Source organism: Loxodonta africana, chromosome 26, assembly GCF_030014295.1.
Source record: "Loxodonta africana isolate mLoxAfr1 chromosome 26, mLoxAfr1.hap2, whole genome shotgun sequence".
Taxonomy (NCBI): Eukaryota; Metazoa; Chordata; class Mammalia; order Proboscidea; family Elephantidae; genus Loxodonta; species Loxodonta africana.
This window is the reverse complement of record NC_087367.1, coordinates 14,690,601-14,706,700: the sequence shown is the minus strand read 5'-3', so window position 1 is coordinate 14,706,700 and position 16,100 is coordinate 14,690,601. Positions and strand designations below refer to the sequence as shown.

The 16,100-nt window shown below is 40.5% G+C and overlaps 1 protein-coding gene across 2 annotated transcripts; it reads right to left on the bottom strand.

The window, feature by feature from the left end:
• Window positions 1-264: 264 nt before the first annotated feature.
• On the bottom strand, window positions 265-15,184 carry CALM2 (calmodulin 2). 2 transcript variants are annotated; one of them, XM_010597275.3, is made up of 6 exons: window positions 15,087-15,184; window positions 8,914-8,944; window positions 2,601-2,744; window positions 2,411-2,517; window positions 1,851-1,986; window positions 265-906 (listed from the first exon to the last, which is right to left on the bottom strand). In XM_010597275.3, exons 1-6 carry the CDS (start codon window positions 15,087-15,089, stop codon window positions 878-880), a joined length of 450 nt encoding a protein of 149 aa, XP_010595577.1. In that variant the 5' UTR covers window positions 15,090-15,184; the 3' UTR covers window positions 265-877. The 2 variants fall into 2 exon arrangements, with proteins under 2 accessions (XP_010595577.1, XP_064133200.1); XM_064277130.1 differs by lacking the exons at window positions 8,914-8,944; window positions 15,087-15,184 and adding an exon at window positions 3,482-3,540.
• Between the last annotated feature and the right edge of the window lie 916 nt (window positions 15,185-16,100).

Below are 16,100 nucleotides of genomic sequence, written 5' to 3'. Positions count from 1 at the left end.
ACCAGAGTTGACAAACACACAAAAAAAGGCTGGAAACAGTAAACACCTATGCCAGTTCCCATGCCAGGTACATTCACAAAAGGTTTTTTAATCTTTCCCTTAAACACTGAAGCAAGTTATCATCCTAATTTAAAAACTAAACACAATCTCAAATAGTCCAAGAAAGTACTTATCTAGATTATACCAAGCAGAAACAAACCCCACATTTTATTCTTAAAATTACTAGACCTCAACAGTATCAATAACTCAGATTCAGAGCAACAGTTGGGTACATTGTAATTTTTTTATTGGAAAACAAATATACAACTTGGAATGGATTTGAGGCAAATTGTGCCATAAGCAGATCCTTTAAGTGGCTAAACAAAGTTTAAAAAGCAAGTAACAATAAAAGAAACTGTTTCTGGTACAGGACCAGCAGTACAAAAAAATAGTGTACGAGTACCTGGATAATACACCCGTTTTGCAATAGTGCAACTTTGAGTACATATTGTTGACTGTCCATAGTCCACGCAGAGTTACAACTCCACACTTCAACAACAACATGCTGACAGCTCCTAAAGAAAACTACTTAAAAAAAAGGCATAACCCAGATGTTCCCTCATCTGACCAACTCCACCTAAGTTTAGATGTGCAGAAGGGCTTAGATATATCCAGAGTAAGCCACATGCAACATGTTACTTGATCAATTTTCTAAAATAAGGTTTCAGGACAATGACAGTAAGATAAGGGAAGAAAACATGGAGGAGTAGAGTCCTAATTACTATACATGCATATTCTTTTGACAGCAGGGGGAAACCTTTTACAGATAAGTTACAAACAAAGAAAAGGCAAATAAACAATTTTGTACAAGAAATTTAACACATTCTGTACAACGTCTTCACTTTGCTGTCATCATTTGTACAAACTCTGAAAAAGAAGAAGTACATGGAAAGTTAAGTCAATGGCAAAAGGCTGATAAAACCAACCACATTCACTCAATCCCTAATGGTCTCCATTTGTTTCTCTTGCCTCAGAATTACAACATGGAAGAAATACAGGAAAACTAGTTTAGAGTCAAGGCTGCAACTTCATAGACTTTAGATTTAGGATTATTAATGCATAAACTAAACTAATGCTTCAGATAAGATGTTATAAATAAAAAGAAGCATTCTTGGCTCTTAAGCTTGCATTTTAAGTCTGCTGGGTGCTAAGTCAACATTGTAACTTCCGTGCCAACAGGCTAGGTTTAATTTTTACATGTTAAAATCTTAAGCTGTTTTCTAAATAGTTATATCATGGAAAATCTAAGTGAAAAGTACAACGGCAAGGTTTCACTGGGAATCCTTTCAATTTCCAAATGTCGGCATTCATGCCATGACCATCCCGGAAGTTTACAGCCACAAATGATACTTCTGGATATGAGCATATGTGAACAGTCTCAAACTAAAGCCTATGAGAGGAGACGAGAGAATCCAATGGAGGAAGTCACCTTCATTTCAATTAAGGGATATTAAAATAAGCTTGAAAAGTTTTTCAAATTAGTACAAACTAACAAAATTGTTTTTTCATAGTATGGAGTACTATGCTTCTCAAACTTCAATGTGCAAAATTGTTAAAATCCAGATTCTAGGTCTAAGGGTAGGACCTGACAAGACACATTTCTAAAAAAAAGTTCTCAGGTGACAGTAGTGATGTCTCCTGGTCTGCCATTAACACTCTGAATGATAAAAGCTGGTAAATATGAAAAACTGTTTTAGTATCTTCATTTGGGAGGCGGGGGGGTTGGTGTCACTACTTTTTACCCATATGTACAAGTATCTTTAAACTCAAAGTCAAAGCAGAGAATGAGGTGGGGAGAGTCAAAGCATTACCTTCATAGTTTACTTGACCATCACCGTCAATGTCTGCTTCCCTGATCATTTCATCAACCTCTTCATCTGTTAACTTCTCGCCAAGATTTGTCATCACATGGCGAAGCTCCGCTGCACTGATATAGCCATTGCCATCCTAGAAAAACAGTTCAGCAAGATGTCTGAGTAAAATTATAGTTGGAATGGAAGTTTAATAAGTGTACTATACTTCACATTAGGGAGAAAAATATAGTTTGGGAATACATACAAATTAAAGGGAATCTACAAATAGTTGACATACAAATTAAATGTCACTGATACCCAAGCAAACTGTCCTAAGGTTTACATATACTTAAATATTTAACTAAAGTCAAGTGATGCCTCCTTTGTCGCAAGATTAACACCAGTACAAATGTTATTAGGAAATCTGTTTATTCTGAATTTTTTAAAAGCTTTGCGTGATATTTAAACAATTTTGGTAAGTTACCAAAAAAACACGCTTTCAAAGAATAAGGTGCGCCCCGATAGCTTAATTTCATCCTTAAATTAAAATTAAACAAATCCAGTCCTTGAATTCCTACCTTATCGAACACACGGAATGCTTCTCTAATTTCTTCTTCACTGTCTGTGTCTTTCATTTTTCTTGCCATCATTGTCAGAAATTCCGGGAAGTCAATCGTGCCATTACCTAAAATGGTTTAGTCAAAACATTAAAACAGAATTTCAACGCCAGTTCTTCAACGGGCCTCCTCCCCCCAATTAAAGACTTACCATCAGCGTCTACTTCATTAATCATGTCCTGTAATTCTGCTTCTGTGGGATTCTGCCCAAGAGATCTCATTACAGTTCCCAATTCCTTTGTTGTTATAGTTCCATCACCATCCTTGTCAAATAGTGAAAAGGCTTCTTTGAATTCTGTTTGGGGAGGGGGGGAACCACAATCCAAATTTACAGGTTTCTAACAATAAAAAGTAACTTCCTAAATGAAATATACTAATCAATTCTTAAAGCCAAGATACATACGGAGACAGCACCTGAAATAGGACTGTGATTCCCGAAGGACTAGGCTAGGGAACCTTGTGGTAACATCTTTTGCCAATCATGCCAGCATCTGCTCATACTGGTCTAGCAGGGAGCTTCTCATCTACATTCTACAGCAACTCCAGTAACTACATCAGATATAGTCACACTATTATGGGCTCAAAGAGGGAAAGAACCAAAGCCTCTAATGACTGGCTTCTCTGTTTGCCATTACATATGTTCAGTGAAACGTAATTCAAAATTACAGACCTAACTCACAATAGAAAAACCAGAGTACTGGTCCCAAGTACACTTCTATAGACTAACTATACTACTAGTTTGCATTATGTTTTAGAGTTAAACCTCAAAGGTTAAAATTATGTCCTAAATCAATCACTTACTAAATTCAAAACAAAAACCTTTAAAATTCAGAACAGTATGCAATAGGCTAGCTTCCTTTTCTAGAAGGTTAAAGAAGGGATTATCACCAAAAAATCTCTAATGTTAACGCTGGGCTGATCAAGACATGATGTTTTAGTTAAGTGCTTTATCACTGAGTAAAAAGATAATGTAGCCCTCCCTCTTTAGAATGTAAAACCCCAAGCTTGTGAAAGAGTAAAATAATATATTACTGTTTAAGATCTTTAAGTCCTTCTTGTGAAACTACGGTGCTTCTGATTCACCACTGGATCTAACATGGATAAATTACACAGATTACATGAACAGTTGCTAAAGCTCAATCATTCCTATTCAAAACCACAAACCAGCAGCACCGCACACAAAGGCATGGCAGTGAACAGTGAGAATTCTGGAGTTCAGACTTCCTGGCTTCGTTTATTTTACAGATAGAGAAATTAAAGCAGAGATGCAAACTGGAATTCTAAGAGCATACCAATGAGTTAGTAACAAAGCTAGTACTTCCCAAGTAAGGTACTTTCTAAAAGGTATTAGACTTTTTCAGCAAGCAAACGTAATTCCAAAGCAGTTCCAGAAAAAGCAGTTCCAAGGTTCAAAGGGTCATTAACCTTCTCCAACGTATCTCAACATTTGAATGTGTATACCTGAGACATGTTTAAGAAATGGTACACCTTACCCCTTCTCTGACAGTTCAAGACTATTTATTCCCTGCCTGTCTATCCCTGCCCTAACTTACAGATATTCCCTGCCTGTCTATCCCTGCCCTAACTTACAGATATTCCCTGCCTGTCTATCCCTGCCCTAACTTACAGATATTCCCTGCCTGTCTATCCCTGCCCTAACTTACAGATATTCCCTGCCTGTCTATCCCTGCCCTAACTTACAGATATTCCCTGCCTGTCTATCCCTGCCCTAACTTACAGATATTCCCTGCCTGTCTATCCCTGCCCTAACTTACAGACCTTCCATTTTCTTTCATCTATTATGTCTTCTTTGGACTCAACTACCGTTCCCCTGATTTTGCCCCTTAGCATATAAACATCTTCATGTTTCTTACCTTAAAACTAAACTCAAACTCTAGTCATATTTTCAGTGCCTGCAACCCTTATCTCTCCCCAAACTCTGAAAGGCACACTATCCCCTCCAAGTATGTTTCAGTATATGAGGCCACATGGCTTAGAAATTTTAAAGCGCAGACTTTGAAACCTGACTGCCAAGAGTTTAAACAATCCTAGCTTTCCTGCCCAGCTTCTTTATTTGTTAAATGGAGCGAGTAGTGCCCACTTCCTAAGTTTAAGCATTTAATATGTGTAAAGCACTTAGAGCTATGTCTGGCAAATGAGTACTCAACAAATGCCAGGAAAAAGATGACCTCATTTTCTTACAACAACTAAAACTACACCAAAAAACTCTCAAACTTCTCTTGGCTTTCTTAACAGCACTTTGGGTTTTCTCCTATTTTATATCTCAAAGGCTCTTAACTCCTGTCTCTTACATGTAGATGCAGCCAAACTTCTTACCCTCTTCTCTCCTTCGCCACTTCATCTATGCCCACTTAAAATGAAGATGTATCTTTAGTCTACTTCCCTCTCTTGTTAACATAACACCTTTATTTCTGGTTGCCTACAGGATCTCTCCCCCTGGCTGACCTCAAGCAAGGCATCCAAAAATGAACTCTATGCTCTTCAGCAATAAGCCCTAGGGATCCAAGCAAAAGCTGAGGAGCTACCTTAACTCTTTCCCCCTAAAAATGTTCTACCATTTAAAATACTACCTGGTTCCCACCCCCACCCCCACCCCCATCTCTGCAACCAATATTTTCATTCAAGGCCTGATCATCTCTTGCCTGGACTATTACAATAGCCTCCTTCCTAAACGGGTTCTCACTTTGAAATTAGTCACACAATTGCCTGTGTCCTATTATCTTTTTGCTAATTTCCTGCTGCTCAAAAGCTCTTAATTGTTTAGCTTTCGACTAGATATTGCTGACTAGCTGCACTATACTACAGTCAACAATAAGTAGCTCGGCTCCTTCTATTTAAATATTACTTGTTTCCAGAGGAACGCCACCTGTTTATCAAACAGAAGCTTAGTACCAAACTGATGGTTGATCTTAGGAAAACAGCATGTAATTTTAACTTAGATCAACCTAATGACAAAAACAGATCAGAGAGTCCTCACCTACAAACAACAGAATTTGATAAAGACTTTTCCATTTTATGCAGGTTTTTTTTTTAATTGGATGCAGGACTATTTTCTAGATTACATAAACGATCAGTGTTTGAACACACAGCATCTATTACCTAGTACATGGAAATGAAAGTACTTACATACAGCGTATTTGTTTACATCACATTCTTGCTATAGTATCTAGCCATAGATGCTTAATACCATCGTTATTAGCAAAAATTCCAAAACGCTTAACTGGTTGCTATTATATGATTTAAAGCCAAATTCAGAAAGATGCATGATGTAAGTTTATGTGCGTGTGTTCTAAATTTCAAGAAGTTTTAAAATCTAAAAACTCTTAAAATGTTTGACGGAATAAGAGCAAAGCAGAAGATAAAATCCTATCTATGCTATAACTACTATTTATGGGAGCAAGAAAAGAACAAATGAAAATATTTATTTTAAATGTCAATGTTTATTTCAAATTTGTTTATATTTTTACACTAAAGAGCCAAAAATACCTGTAAAAACTGCTTGGAATATTAGAATAAACCCAAAAATACAATTTAAATTCACCTGTCCTTACAGTCTACCTGTACTTCAGAACAAGTACGCTCTTTATGCATAGAAGCTTGTAATTCTAGACAGAATAATGCCAGGAATGACTTGAAATACAAAGTCAAGGGTCAAAGCTGGAGTACACAATAAAGACAACACCAGGTCCTGAACATCACAGGAACAGCTATCTTCTACATAACTGATACGAGAAAGAGACCTAAGATTCCTTCTAGCTGTGCCTAAGTTGAAACTTCCATAAAAATCATATTATTAGTCAAGATTTGTTATTCGCTGCCTCAACACCCATTTCTTATATAAATTTAGCATTTTATGAAAGTACGTTACCATGAAACAACAACAAAAGAAAAATTAAATGCCTGTTTAAGAACTTCTATTTAGAAAATTCTGAAATTCCGAAGTCCTGAATGGTCATGTATCAGACTTTTGTTGACACTATGTAAGGCTAATATTTTTCACCAAACAAGTTTTTATCCCTGTAACAGGCCTTGAAAGCTTAATATATGTTTAGGCACAGACTTCTAAAACCAAAAGAAAAAGGCAAGTGCTTGTATGGTTTTCCTATCAGGCCTACAAATATCAAAACCACTAACTAATGACGTCATTGCAGAATCACAAAATTAACCTGTTAGTGATGTCACACTGTTCAGTACTCTTTAAAACCAGGTCATATAAACAACTCATTAGAGAAATCATAACTTCACAAGCCTGCTTTTTCCCTAGACTAAGTTGTCTGATATCAGTAGAATTTCTAAACACATCTGTAGTGTTATTATATTAAGAAAAAAGCAGTCTTAGAAGTACCTTTGTATATTCAATGTTGCACTGTATTTACAAATGCTTGCTTCCTTCAACAATTTGGACAAACAAGTTTTAGGCTCCAAAATGGTCCTAGTCACCAGTAATGATAACCAGGCTCATCGAAGAAAAAAAGCTGCCTTCACCTCAAAGGCAGACATTAAAATATACCAAATCAGGAAGGAAGGGATTTGGGCAGAAGGTAAATGAATTCTTAAAGGAGAGAGTTTTAGGACATTTTATATATCATGTACCCCTCTTTGAGAATAAAATGTGTTCATTCAAAAAGTATTGAGTGTTTGTTATGTGGAGGCACCGGGGTACCACAGCAAATAAAAAGGTCTCTGGTCTCACAGGGCTTATATTTTAGTAGCACAGAAGCTTTGGTTCCTCCCTCCTAAAAAAAGTCTGTCTAAAGGTTCCCGAAAACCTGGGGTCCATGGTGCAGCTCTCAAGAAACCCAAGGTCTAGGAAAAGGCAAGTTAGGGAGAGAGCTTCCATTTTTCTCCCACTCCCAAGGGAAACCCAATTTTATGATGGAAGTCAGTGAAAAGATAAAATCTATCTTACAGACAATATTCCAATAAACTGTTAATATTCTTTATAAATATGCTATCAGTCTTTGAAGATTAAGCCTCTTCGATCTGACAAACTATTTCCAAAGTGGTGGTGTGTTCAGGGGGTGGTAATGATTATCAACTATGTGATGGGCACCTTGAAAAACACATTTTCTACCCTGAAGTGAATATCCTGTGCGTAGTATGGACAACTACCTGACTGGGGTTATCAAGAAATGAATGGCAGGTATAATATACAAGACCAGAGTTTAAGACTAGAAATATTACACAGCCCAAGTCAGTCCCTCAAGAGCAGACATTATATAAAAAACTATTTCAGAAAATTTTACATTTCACTGATAAAACAGTATATGAACAAAGAAATGATTTCCAAAGCTCTGCTTGCTTGCTTCAACATACCTTATATGTGCAATTTACCAATTCTAGAAAGCAAATCTCAGGCTTAAGCCAACTTCACACAGTAAGACATGAAAATGAAACCTGCTTAAATAAGTTCCTTAATACCAAGAGCTTCATACTATATTAGCCTTATCAAATAATATTTGTGATGAATATTTGAGGAGACTAGTGATTTCTGGCTCTTCCAAACCTTGTATTTATTTAGGGGGACGGTGGAGAGGGGAAGTGGCTTGCTTCAAATAGGCTGTCTAGTTGAGAGTTCTAGCTGGGCTTCGGTTTTCTCCAGCATTAAAAAAAATGGAGTGCTTTTCAGCACTTATCAAACTCCTTCCTTGCCTCAGGGAAAAACTGTGGCAGTTTTTGATGCCTGTGCTAATAAAATTCTTTAATGAAAACAAAAGAGTTTGAAAAGCTTTCTAGCACAATTGAAGTGAAAAAAAAAAAAAAAAAAACCCTCTGACAAGACATTTTGATGTTAACCAGCCATCTGAAACTATAGGAATAAAATCAAAATCACTGTTTACTGGTAACAGCATAAAGACAGTCTGACATCAGGTTTTGTTTAACGAATTTCACGATATCCATATGAAATCAAAGGAGACAAAATTAAGAAGCTTCAATAGTTGTCACTGCCTTTTAAGGCAAAATTCAAATTATCCTACAGTGGCATTTGTAAAACAGAATGTTAACTTTTGGACCTAAGCTTTCACAAAAATAGTTTTATTTCCTGGTTGACCAGATATGTAATTCTAAGGCTAAAATATTAGCTAATTTAAACTGCGATAAATTCAATGTTCACTTTCTGATCCTACATTTCAAGTTACCTTAGTTATTACTTCGCCCTCTTTCCTTGCGACTAAGAGCTGCAGTGTCAACCTGCCCAGACTCCGTACCTTATAGTAAAAGAAGCTTCAAAAGAAAGGCCAAAGCCACCAGGTTCCACACACATTTCACAGTCAAGTGTACCTTCTCATCTGCCAAAGCAGTTTCAATTATTATATAACAAACTTTGTTATCATCTATGAAATAGATCGTGAACCATTTCATACAACTCTGTTACTTTGAGGATGGCTACTCAATTTAGTATAAAATCCACTGGACATAGCCTAGCAAAGTGTATCACTCACCTGCAATCTGCTCTTCAGTCAGTTGGTCAGCCTACAAAAGAGATCAGAGAGACAGGAAAGTGACTCAGCAGTGTGTAGATTAGCAGCTGCAGAAACAAATTTTTTAAAACCTTTCAAGATTCACTCACTGTGTACCCTTAACTTCATTCAGTTTAACATCTTAGCAACAGCAACAAGCACAATTGGACAGAATGTGTACACATCTATTTTATCGTCAAAGCGAAAGTGCCTTGGCCTCAAGTTTAAGATATGCAAATATTTTAGAACTTTGGAAACTCCTAAATTTTACACAATTGAAAATAAGCAAATCTAGCATACCAGACAGCTTAACTGAAGTTGTTAGTCTTCTGATTAAAACAGAGAATCCAACAGATACTGTTTGTTTCTTCTAAGTAAAGATATTTAAATTTAAGCTCACCCTCCACAGTAGATAAATACAAGCCATTATTTCCAGAAACCTCAAAAGAACCAAAATTAATGTTTAAGGGTCAAAAATTCAAAATTATACCATAAATGGTTAAACACATCTTTTTGACATTAATGTTGAAGTCCCGAACCTTAAAAAAAAAAAAAAAAAAAACCTAAGCAAAACCCCCACCTATCTGAGCTGTTAAACCCAGTCACCCATCTTTTCTTGATTTTTGAAACCCCAGAGTAAGCCTAAGGTTTGTAATGCTTCTAGAACATAGAGAAGAGCTATTTACTTTTGCTTTTAAAAATATATTTGCCGCCATTTGCTAAAACCCACAGTATGTGCTCTTATTCAATCTTCACAATAGCCCCACGTCGGCACTATTAGCCCCAATTTTACAGATGGGCAAAGAGAGGCTCAGGTTAAAGTTCGGGGCGGGGGGGGGACTGGGGCCAAAATTACTAACTAGCAGAGCTAGGATTAAATACTAAGGTGTGCGACATCCCCAATAAGCTTTAAATTCAGATCAGCACTGTAGTATATGAAGATGTTTGCAAAATATCAAGGTTCCTTTGTTTTTCTCGTGGCTTTCACTTTTGGACATTTCACTGTTTATTACTATACACACCCATGAAGCAATTCACTGTTTATTACTATACACACCCATGAAGCAATTGCTTATGTGGTTATTATTTGAGGGGCAGAGGCCTAGTGGCACAGTGGTTAAGAGTTCAAGCTGCTAACCAAAAGGCTGGCAGCTGGAATTCTTGGAAACCCTATGGGGTAGCTCTACTCTATCCTATAGGGTCGCTATAAGCATCAACTCAACAGCATTGCATTCAGTTTGAGTTTATGCGAGGGGCAATGCCAAGAAAGAGCCTCCTATCTAAAAATCTCTACCCATATGCAGTCAAGTGTACTAAATTCATTCATTCATCTGTAGGCAAAGGAAAAATAAACATTGCCTGCTTTCATTCTTTTTAAATACACCCCTGTGAAGGGTAACACCTTAAGGTAGAAGGGCATCCCATTTTCTCCAGGTGGGCAGCATGAGTAAATTTAAGAGCCCAGAAAGTGAACGTTCCTTTCCCTGCTCAACAATTTTGATTTGACCCTGATGCCAAAAGAATTCGTTTCTATTAAAACAAAAACAAAGGCTTGGTAACTCAAAATTGAAGTGCCAACAATTAAGTTCAAATGCACGAGTATGCAGAATTTAAAAATTACCTATTTTTACCCCTATAATCCCACCAACGAGTGTTTGGTATAAAGTTGGTCACAGATTGTTTTTCCTAGAAACAAAATGTTAAATCCAAGGCTATAGAGGATTTCGAGTCCCTGGGTGTTGCAAAGGGTTAACATGCTAGGTTGCTAACAGAAAGGCTGGAGGTTTCAGACCACCCAGAGGCACCTGGGAAAAAAGGCCTGGCAATATACTTTTAAAAAACCACCCAATGAAAACTCTATGGAGCAAGTTCTACTCTGACACAGATGGCGTTCACTATGAGTTGAAGTCAACTCATAGGCAATTGGTTTTTACTGAATAGAGGATTTATTTCTAGAGTGATTCCATTTTGCAGGTGTTCCATCATTTCCAAGTTAAGAGCAGCACTGTATAGTGGGGAAAACGTATGGTCTTCTGAGTCATAGTTGGGCTCGTGGAATCCCAGCTCTGCCACTTTAGTAGCTGTGTGACCTTGGACATGTTACTCAGCCTCTCATAGTCAACTTCATCTGTAACACAGGAAAAAGACCTACCCTGCAGGGTTACTGTGCAGATTAAGTGAGAATCTATGTAAAGGGCTAGCCCAAAGAGTGCAATGGTAGCTATTATTTTATATAAACTAATCAAAGGCCCTATGAAGTTAAGTATCAATCCGATTAGCTCAATTTTCACAAAGAAGGGAGACATGCATGGCATTATTAAGCCGCAGATTACTTTTACAATAAACCTACCGTGTTAACATTGTTTGATTTAAGCTGAGAAAATTTATTTGCACAAACTAACTCAAGTACAACCCAAGGGCAGATGCAGCGGTGAAATCAGTTTAAGACTAAAAATGTTTGTTAGGCTAGATATGTTGACTGCAACTATTCAAGGCAAGCTTTAAAATTATCCAATTTTGCTCGGAGAGTCAAAACTTCAGTCTCACATCATCTTGTCCAGCTCCCTGACTCCAGGCAAACGCAATCTTAGGATAAACCACAAATGAGCTTCAAGGGATGAACTAAGCACAAGGGAGACTCTAAGTTACTCCTATAGCCTAAAAGCTCTCCTCAGTTTTGCTTGGGAAGTTTTAAGGCTTCGGAACAGGATGCGAATCAAGGACTGCCAGTGAAGTAATTTTGAAAATTAGAGAAGTTTTGTGTAGTTACTACTAATTCAGAGTTCAAGGTTTTAAAAGAAACTTCACCACCATTATTCAGGTTCAAGCCTACTAAAGGCAAGAGAACAAGACTCCTAAGCACTCTAATATAAATTTGGTTATTTCTGTCTATGGAGCGTGCCATTTTCTTAGAACCAGGAGACATACTTTTGGGAAAACTCAAGCTCATTAACCTGTGTGTTTATCTCAGTAAAGTGAAGACTAATTCACTAGAGAGATGACTAGTTCTTCTTCCCTTATTTCTACACTACTGATATATAATTTGCTTCCTACTGCTCTTGTCACTCCAAAGAAAGCTTCCTTCCAGGCACTAGTATATTCTCAGGTTCCAGCCTAGTCTTCTTGTTGTTGTTAGGTGCCATCGAGGAGGTTCTGACTCAGAGCGACCCCACGTGTACCAGAACGAAAACACTGTCCGGTCCTGTGTCATCCTCACAATCGTTGCTATGTTTGAGCCCACTGTTGCAGACACTGTTTCACTCCATCTCGTTGAGGGTCTTCCTCTTGTCTGTTGACCCTCTACCTTACCAAGCTTGACGTCTGTCCCTTCTATCTGCATTTTGGAGAACCACAGGTGATTTGTAAGCATTCAGAAGCACTGGCTTGAAGTGAATGTATTATGTACCTATTAAACATTTCCTAAATAGCATTCAAAAGTAGGTATGAATACTCTCAGAGTTTAGTGAAAGGTTGTATAAAAATAATTGGAACTTCTTAACTGAATAAATGCATGAGTCAATAGCCTTGAAATGGAACAAAAACTGCCATCCTTCATCCATACCTAACTGTTCATTCCTCCCAGTGCTACTGAGGTACAACAAAGGCTTCATATGTAAACTTTCCCCTACAATTTCAGAAGTCAGGGTGTTTGTTTTACCTGATACAGGTTAAAAAAAAAAAAAAAAGCAGTCTATTTCAGTAGGGTAAAAGATACCTTAATTCTGACAGAACAGCACTTGCTACCTCAAAAAACCAAACCCATTGCTGTGGAGTTGACTCTAACTCATAGCAATCCCGTAGGACAACCCAGAAGCGCCCCAAAGGGTTTTCCAGACTCTAATCTTTATGGAAGCAGACTGCCACATCTTTCTCCTGCGGAGCAGCCGGTGGGCTTGAACCACTGACCTTTCAGTTAGCAGCCAAAGATTTTAATCACTGTGCCACCAGGGCTCCTTTTCTACTTTTACAGCATCTCGTATTTAAAAAAAAAAAAAACAAAACCCACTGGAATAAGATGACTTTATAAAAAATGACGACCTTTATTAAACGCCTAATCTGATATTCTAGCTGAAGCCGGAACGTCTATATGTTAATACAGCCACTGTAGACTCTCTGATTTTCTGAGTTTACTAGGAACAGATCTCCCTGCAGCTTAATGAGATGATTATTTTTACTCAACTGACAAAATTTTCTACCTCTCATCTTTTACTTATCTAACCACCCTGGCTTCAAGACTTCTTGAAGCAATTCTTCCAATGAGCAATTGACTACACTGTAAACCTAGAGCTATATAAGCAATCTTAATCCACTTCAAATAAATTATGACTCGACTGAATCCTAATTTGTAGTCTTATCACTATAATTATGGAGTTATCTGAGTAGAATTTCCAAACCTATTTATTAATGAAGACTGTCAACTGAACAAAGTAACCTAAAACCCCAAAACATCAACGATCTAAAGTTACAAAAGCTTATCACTGCCAAGTCATCTCCAAAGTGTCTAAGTATTGACAAAAAATCCAGTCAAGCCCTATCCGAATTGTTTAGGAAAAAACTACCTTATTCTTCATTTTTTAAAAAAATTTACCTAACAATTTGGACCACAGATCACATGTCTATAATGTACAGCCAGTTTCACTGTAAAGAGCAAATTCAAACAGCGTATTCAAATTCAGAGTAATTAAAAATATCAAAATGGAACCAATGCATCAAACGTGAATGAGCGCGAGTTCTGTCCAAGGTGAACTCCTCTCTCCGCACCCATACAGGCTGGAGGTTTCAGTTGGCAAAGATTCTCAACTCCTGTTTAAGATGTCACCTTGCCTTCTGGACACACCCATCGCCCTAACCACTTGGCAGAAGGAACCACAAAATAAGGATCGCAAATTACCACCTTCAGTAGTTCTTTTTTCTTTTTTTTTTAACAGGAAAGGTCAGGAGTTCGGTCTTGGGTGGCAGGAGAATTCTTTCTAAAATTCCCTGCACCTCCCCCCACCCCCGACAGTCATTCCTGTACAAATGCAGTGAGCTGCACGTTTAAGATGACCTGGCAATTTCTATACGGAAATAAGAGTCATTTCCAAGGGGGTTGGGAGCTATGTGGGACACTGGTTCTTCAACATCGGAGGTGCACACTGAGCACTCCAGCAGGATATAGACAGTGGCCCTTTACCAAGGCATCCTTCCAACTGTTACAGGAGATAAGAGCGACCCTCCCAGCAGAGCGGCGCTCACCTTTCGGACCCTAGCTGGCGCCGACTGCTTTTTCTGCCATTTACTGCGAGGATGCGCCCGACTTCGGGCCTAAGGCTCATTTCCTTCAACGACAAACCTTTACAATTTTTTATTTTTTAACGCCCAGCCTGGAACCGACCCGAGGGCCAGGGGTTTGGGGTTTTTTTGTTTGTTCGTTCGCTGGGTGGAAGGAGGCCCCAGGCGGAGTAGACAGAGCAGGAGTCCCCGCAGGGACAGACCGCGCCGCCCCCCGCCCCCCGCCCCCCGCCCCCAGCCCCGTGGCCCGCAGCGCCGCGGGGACCGCCGCAGTCCTGCAGGTGCCAGCGCAGCAGCTGGGGCGCGAGCGGCGCGGGGTGCGGCTCCCGGCCCGCCCGCCCCGCCCCCGGCCGCTCCCCGCCGCACGGCCCCCCCAGCACGCGGGGGCTGCGGGCGACGGCGACGGCGACGGCGACCGCCCGCCCCCTCAACGCATGGCGGGCGCCAACGGACAAAGGCGCTTCCTGGCGCCCGCACCAACGTCCGCGGCGGTTTTGAAGCCGGCCCCGGGGGTGACCTTCCGAACTGCGCGACCCCAGGCTTCCTGCCCTCGCTCTCCCCCCACCCCTTTCGCGACTCCCCCATGTGCCGGGCCGCCCTCCACCCGGATCCATCGCCATCCGAGCCAGCCCCTGAGGAGCGCCACCGCCTCGGGGCCGCGCGCCTGGCCCCCGAGTCACCAGCGGAAACCTCCCTGAGGAGAATGGGGGTGGGGAGCACCTGCGACATAACCGTCGAGGGCACCCCCAGCCTCTTTCGCGCCATCCCTCGGGCGAAGACCACTCCTTGACGGTGTGAGGGAGGCGACTTCCCTTTCTTTGCTCCATTCGCTTCAGCTTCTTTCCCCCGCCGGCCAAGCGCCGGCAGCCTAGCGACGCACTCACCATGCTGCAAGCGGTATCGGTCTCCCGGACGCGATCACACAACCACTCGGCTCGCTAGCTCCACTCGGACTAATTCTCCTCCTCCGCCCCCAGCGCCTCATAAACACCTCCCTCCGCAAGATCCCTCCGCTCCATGCTAGATAACGGAACATCACAAACGAGTCCCGGTCAACCCCCTCCCCTCACACACTTCTCGAGACCCTTTTATCCACAGTTATTTGGCCGACGATGCAAAAGAGAAAGGGAAATAGGCGAACTGATAAGCTAAGTGGGTTTCGTTCCCCAGAGAGCCGTAAGAAGGCCGCCGGAGTCTCGCCTGTGGGGCGCTATTTTGAGGCGCGGAGGAACATCGTGTCGACGACGCGTGGTCGAATAGTCGTTGAGCCGGCCTCTGATTGGCCAGTTCGTACCTGCAATGCGTCACTCGGAATCGCAGCCGCCGCCGGGCCGCGATGCGGCTTCTGCCGTTGCTGCACCGGCAGTCCGTCCTGGCAACTGCGCCAGGCGGCAGCGTGGCTTGCTTTGCTCCTGGCTGCAGAACTTTGCTCCTCCACGCATTCTTCCCTGCCACACTCACACACGCACTTTCCCGCTTCTTACTTAGGGGTAGACCAAAATACCTTAAGTCGATGAAGAGTGAAGCTGAGAGACCCCAGTGAACACGTACTGCGCGCTAGGCTTCTCTCAGCTTAGTGCTTTGGCCCCATTAAGACCACACATGGTCATTTCACTCACAAAACTCATGGACATCTGGTAAGGTCAAACGCAGCTGCTCAGCTGACAGACTAATTTGAAAGGGTCTTCCGTTTACACTTATTCCTCGCCTTCCTTGCCAGAAAGAATTTACCAGAAAAAAAAGTCACTCAAAAACCACAGTGTCTGAGATTCTGTGGGATTAGTCACTGTAAATAGTCCCTTGATATCGTGGAATAGGGTTCTGGCTTGGAGTCAGAGCTGGCTGAGTCTTGGTTGAGCCACTTCCTTAAATGTGTGGCCTTAGATGAGTCATTTAAT

What these genes read in the sequence shown, in the direction of transcription:
- CALM2 (XM_010597275.3), bottom strand. An exon ending in GACTGAAGAGCAGATTGCAG is followed by an intron (nt 2,745 to 8,913) that starts GTGAGTGATACA and finishes CTCCCCAAACAG; the next exon opens with AATTCAAAGAAGCCTTTTCA. An exon ending in CATTCCGTGTGTTCGATAAG is followed by an intron (nt 1,987 to 2,410) that starts GTAGGAATTCAA and finishes CTGTTTTTCTAG; the next exon opens with GATGGCAATGGCTATATCAG.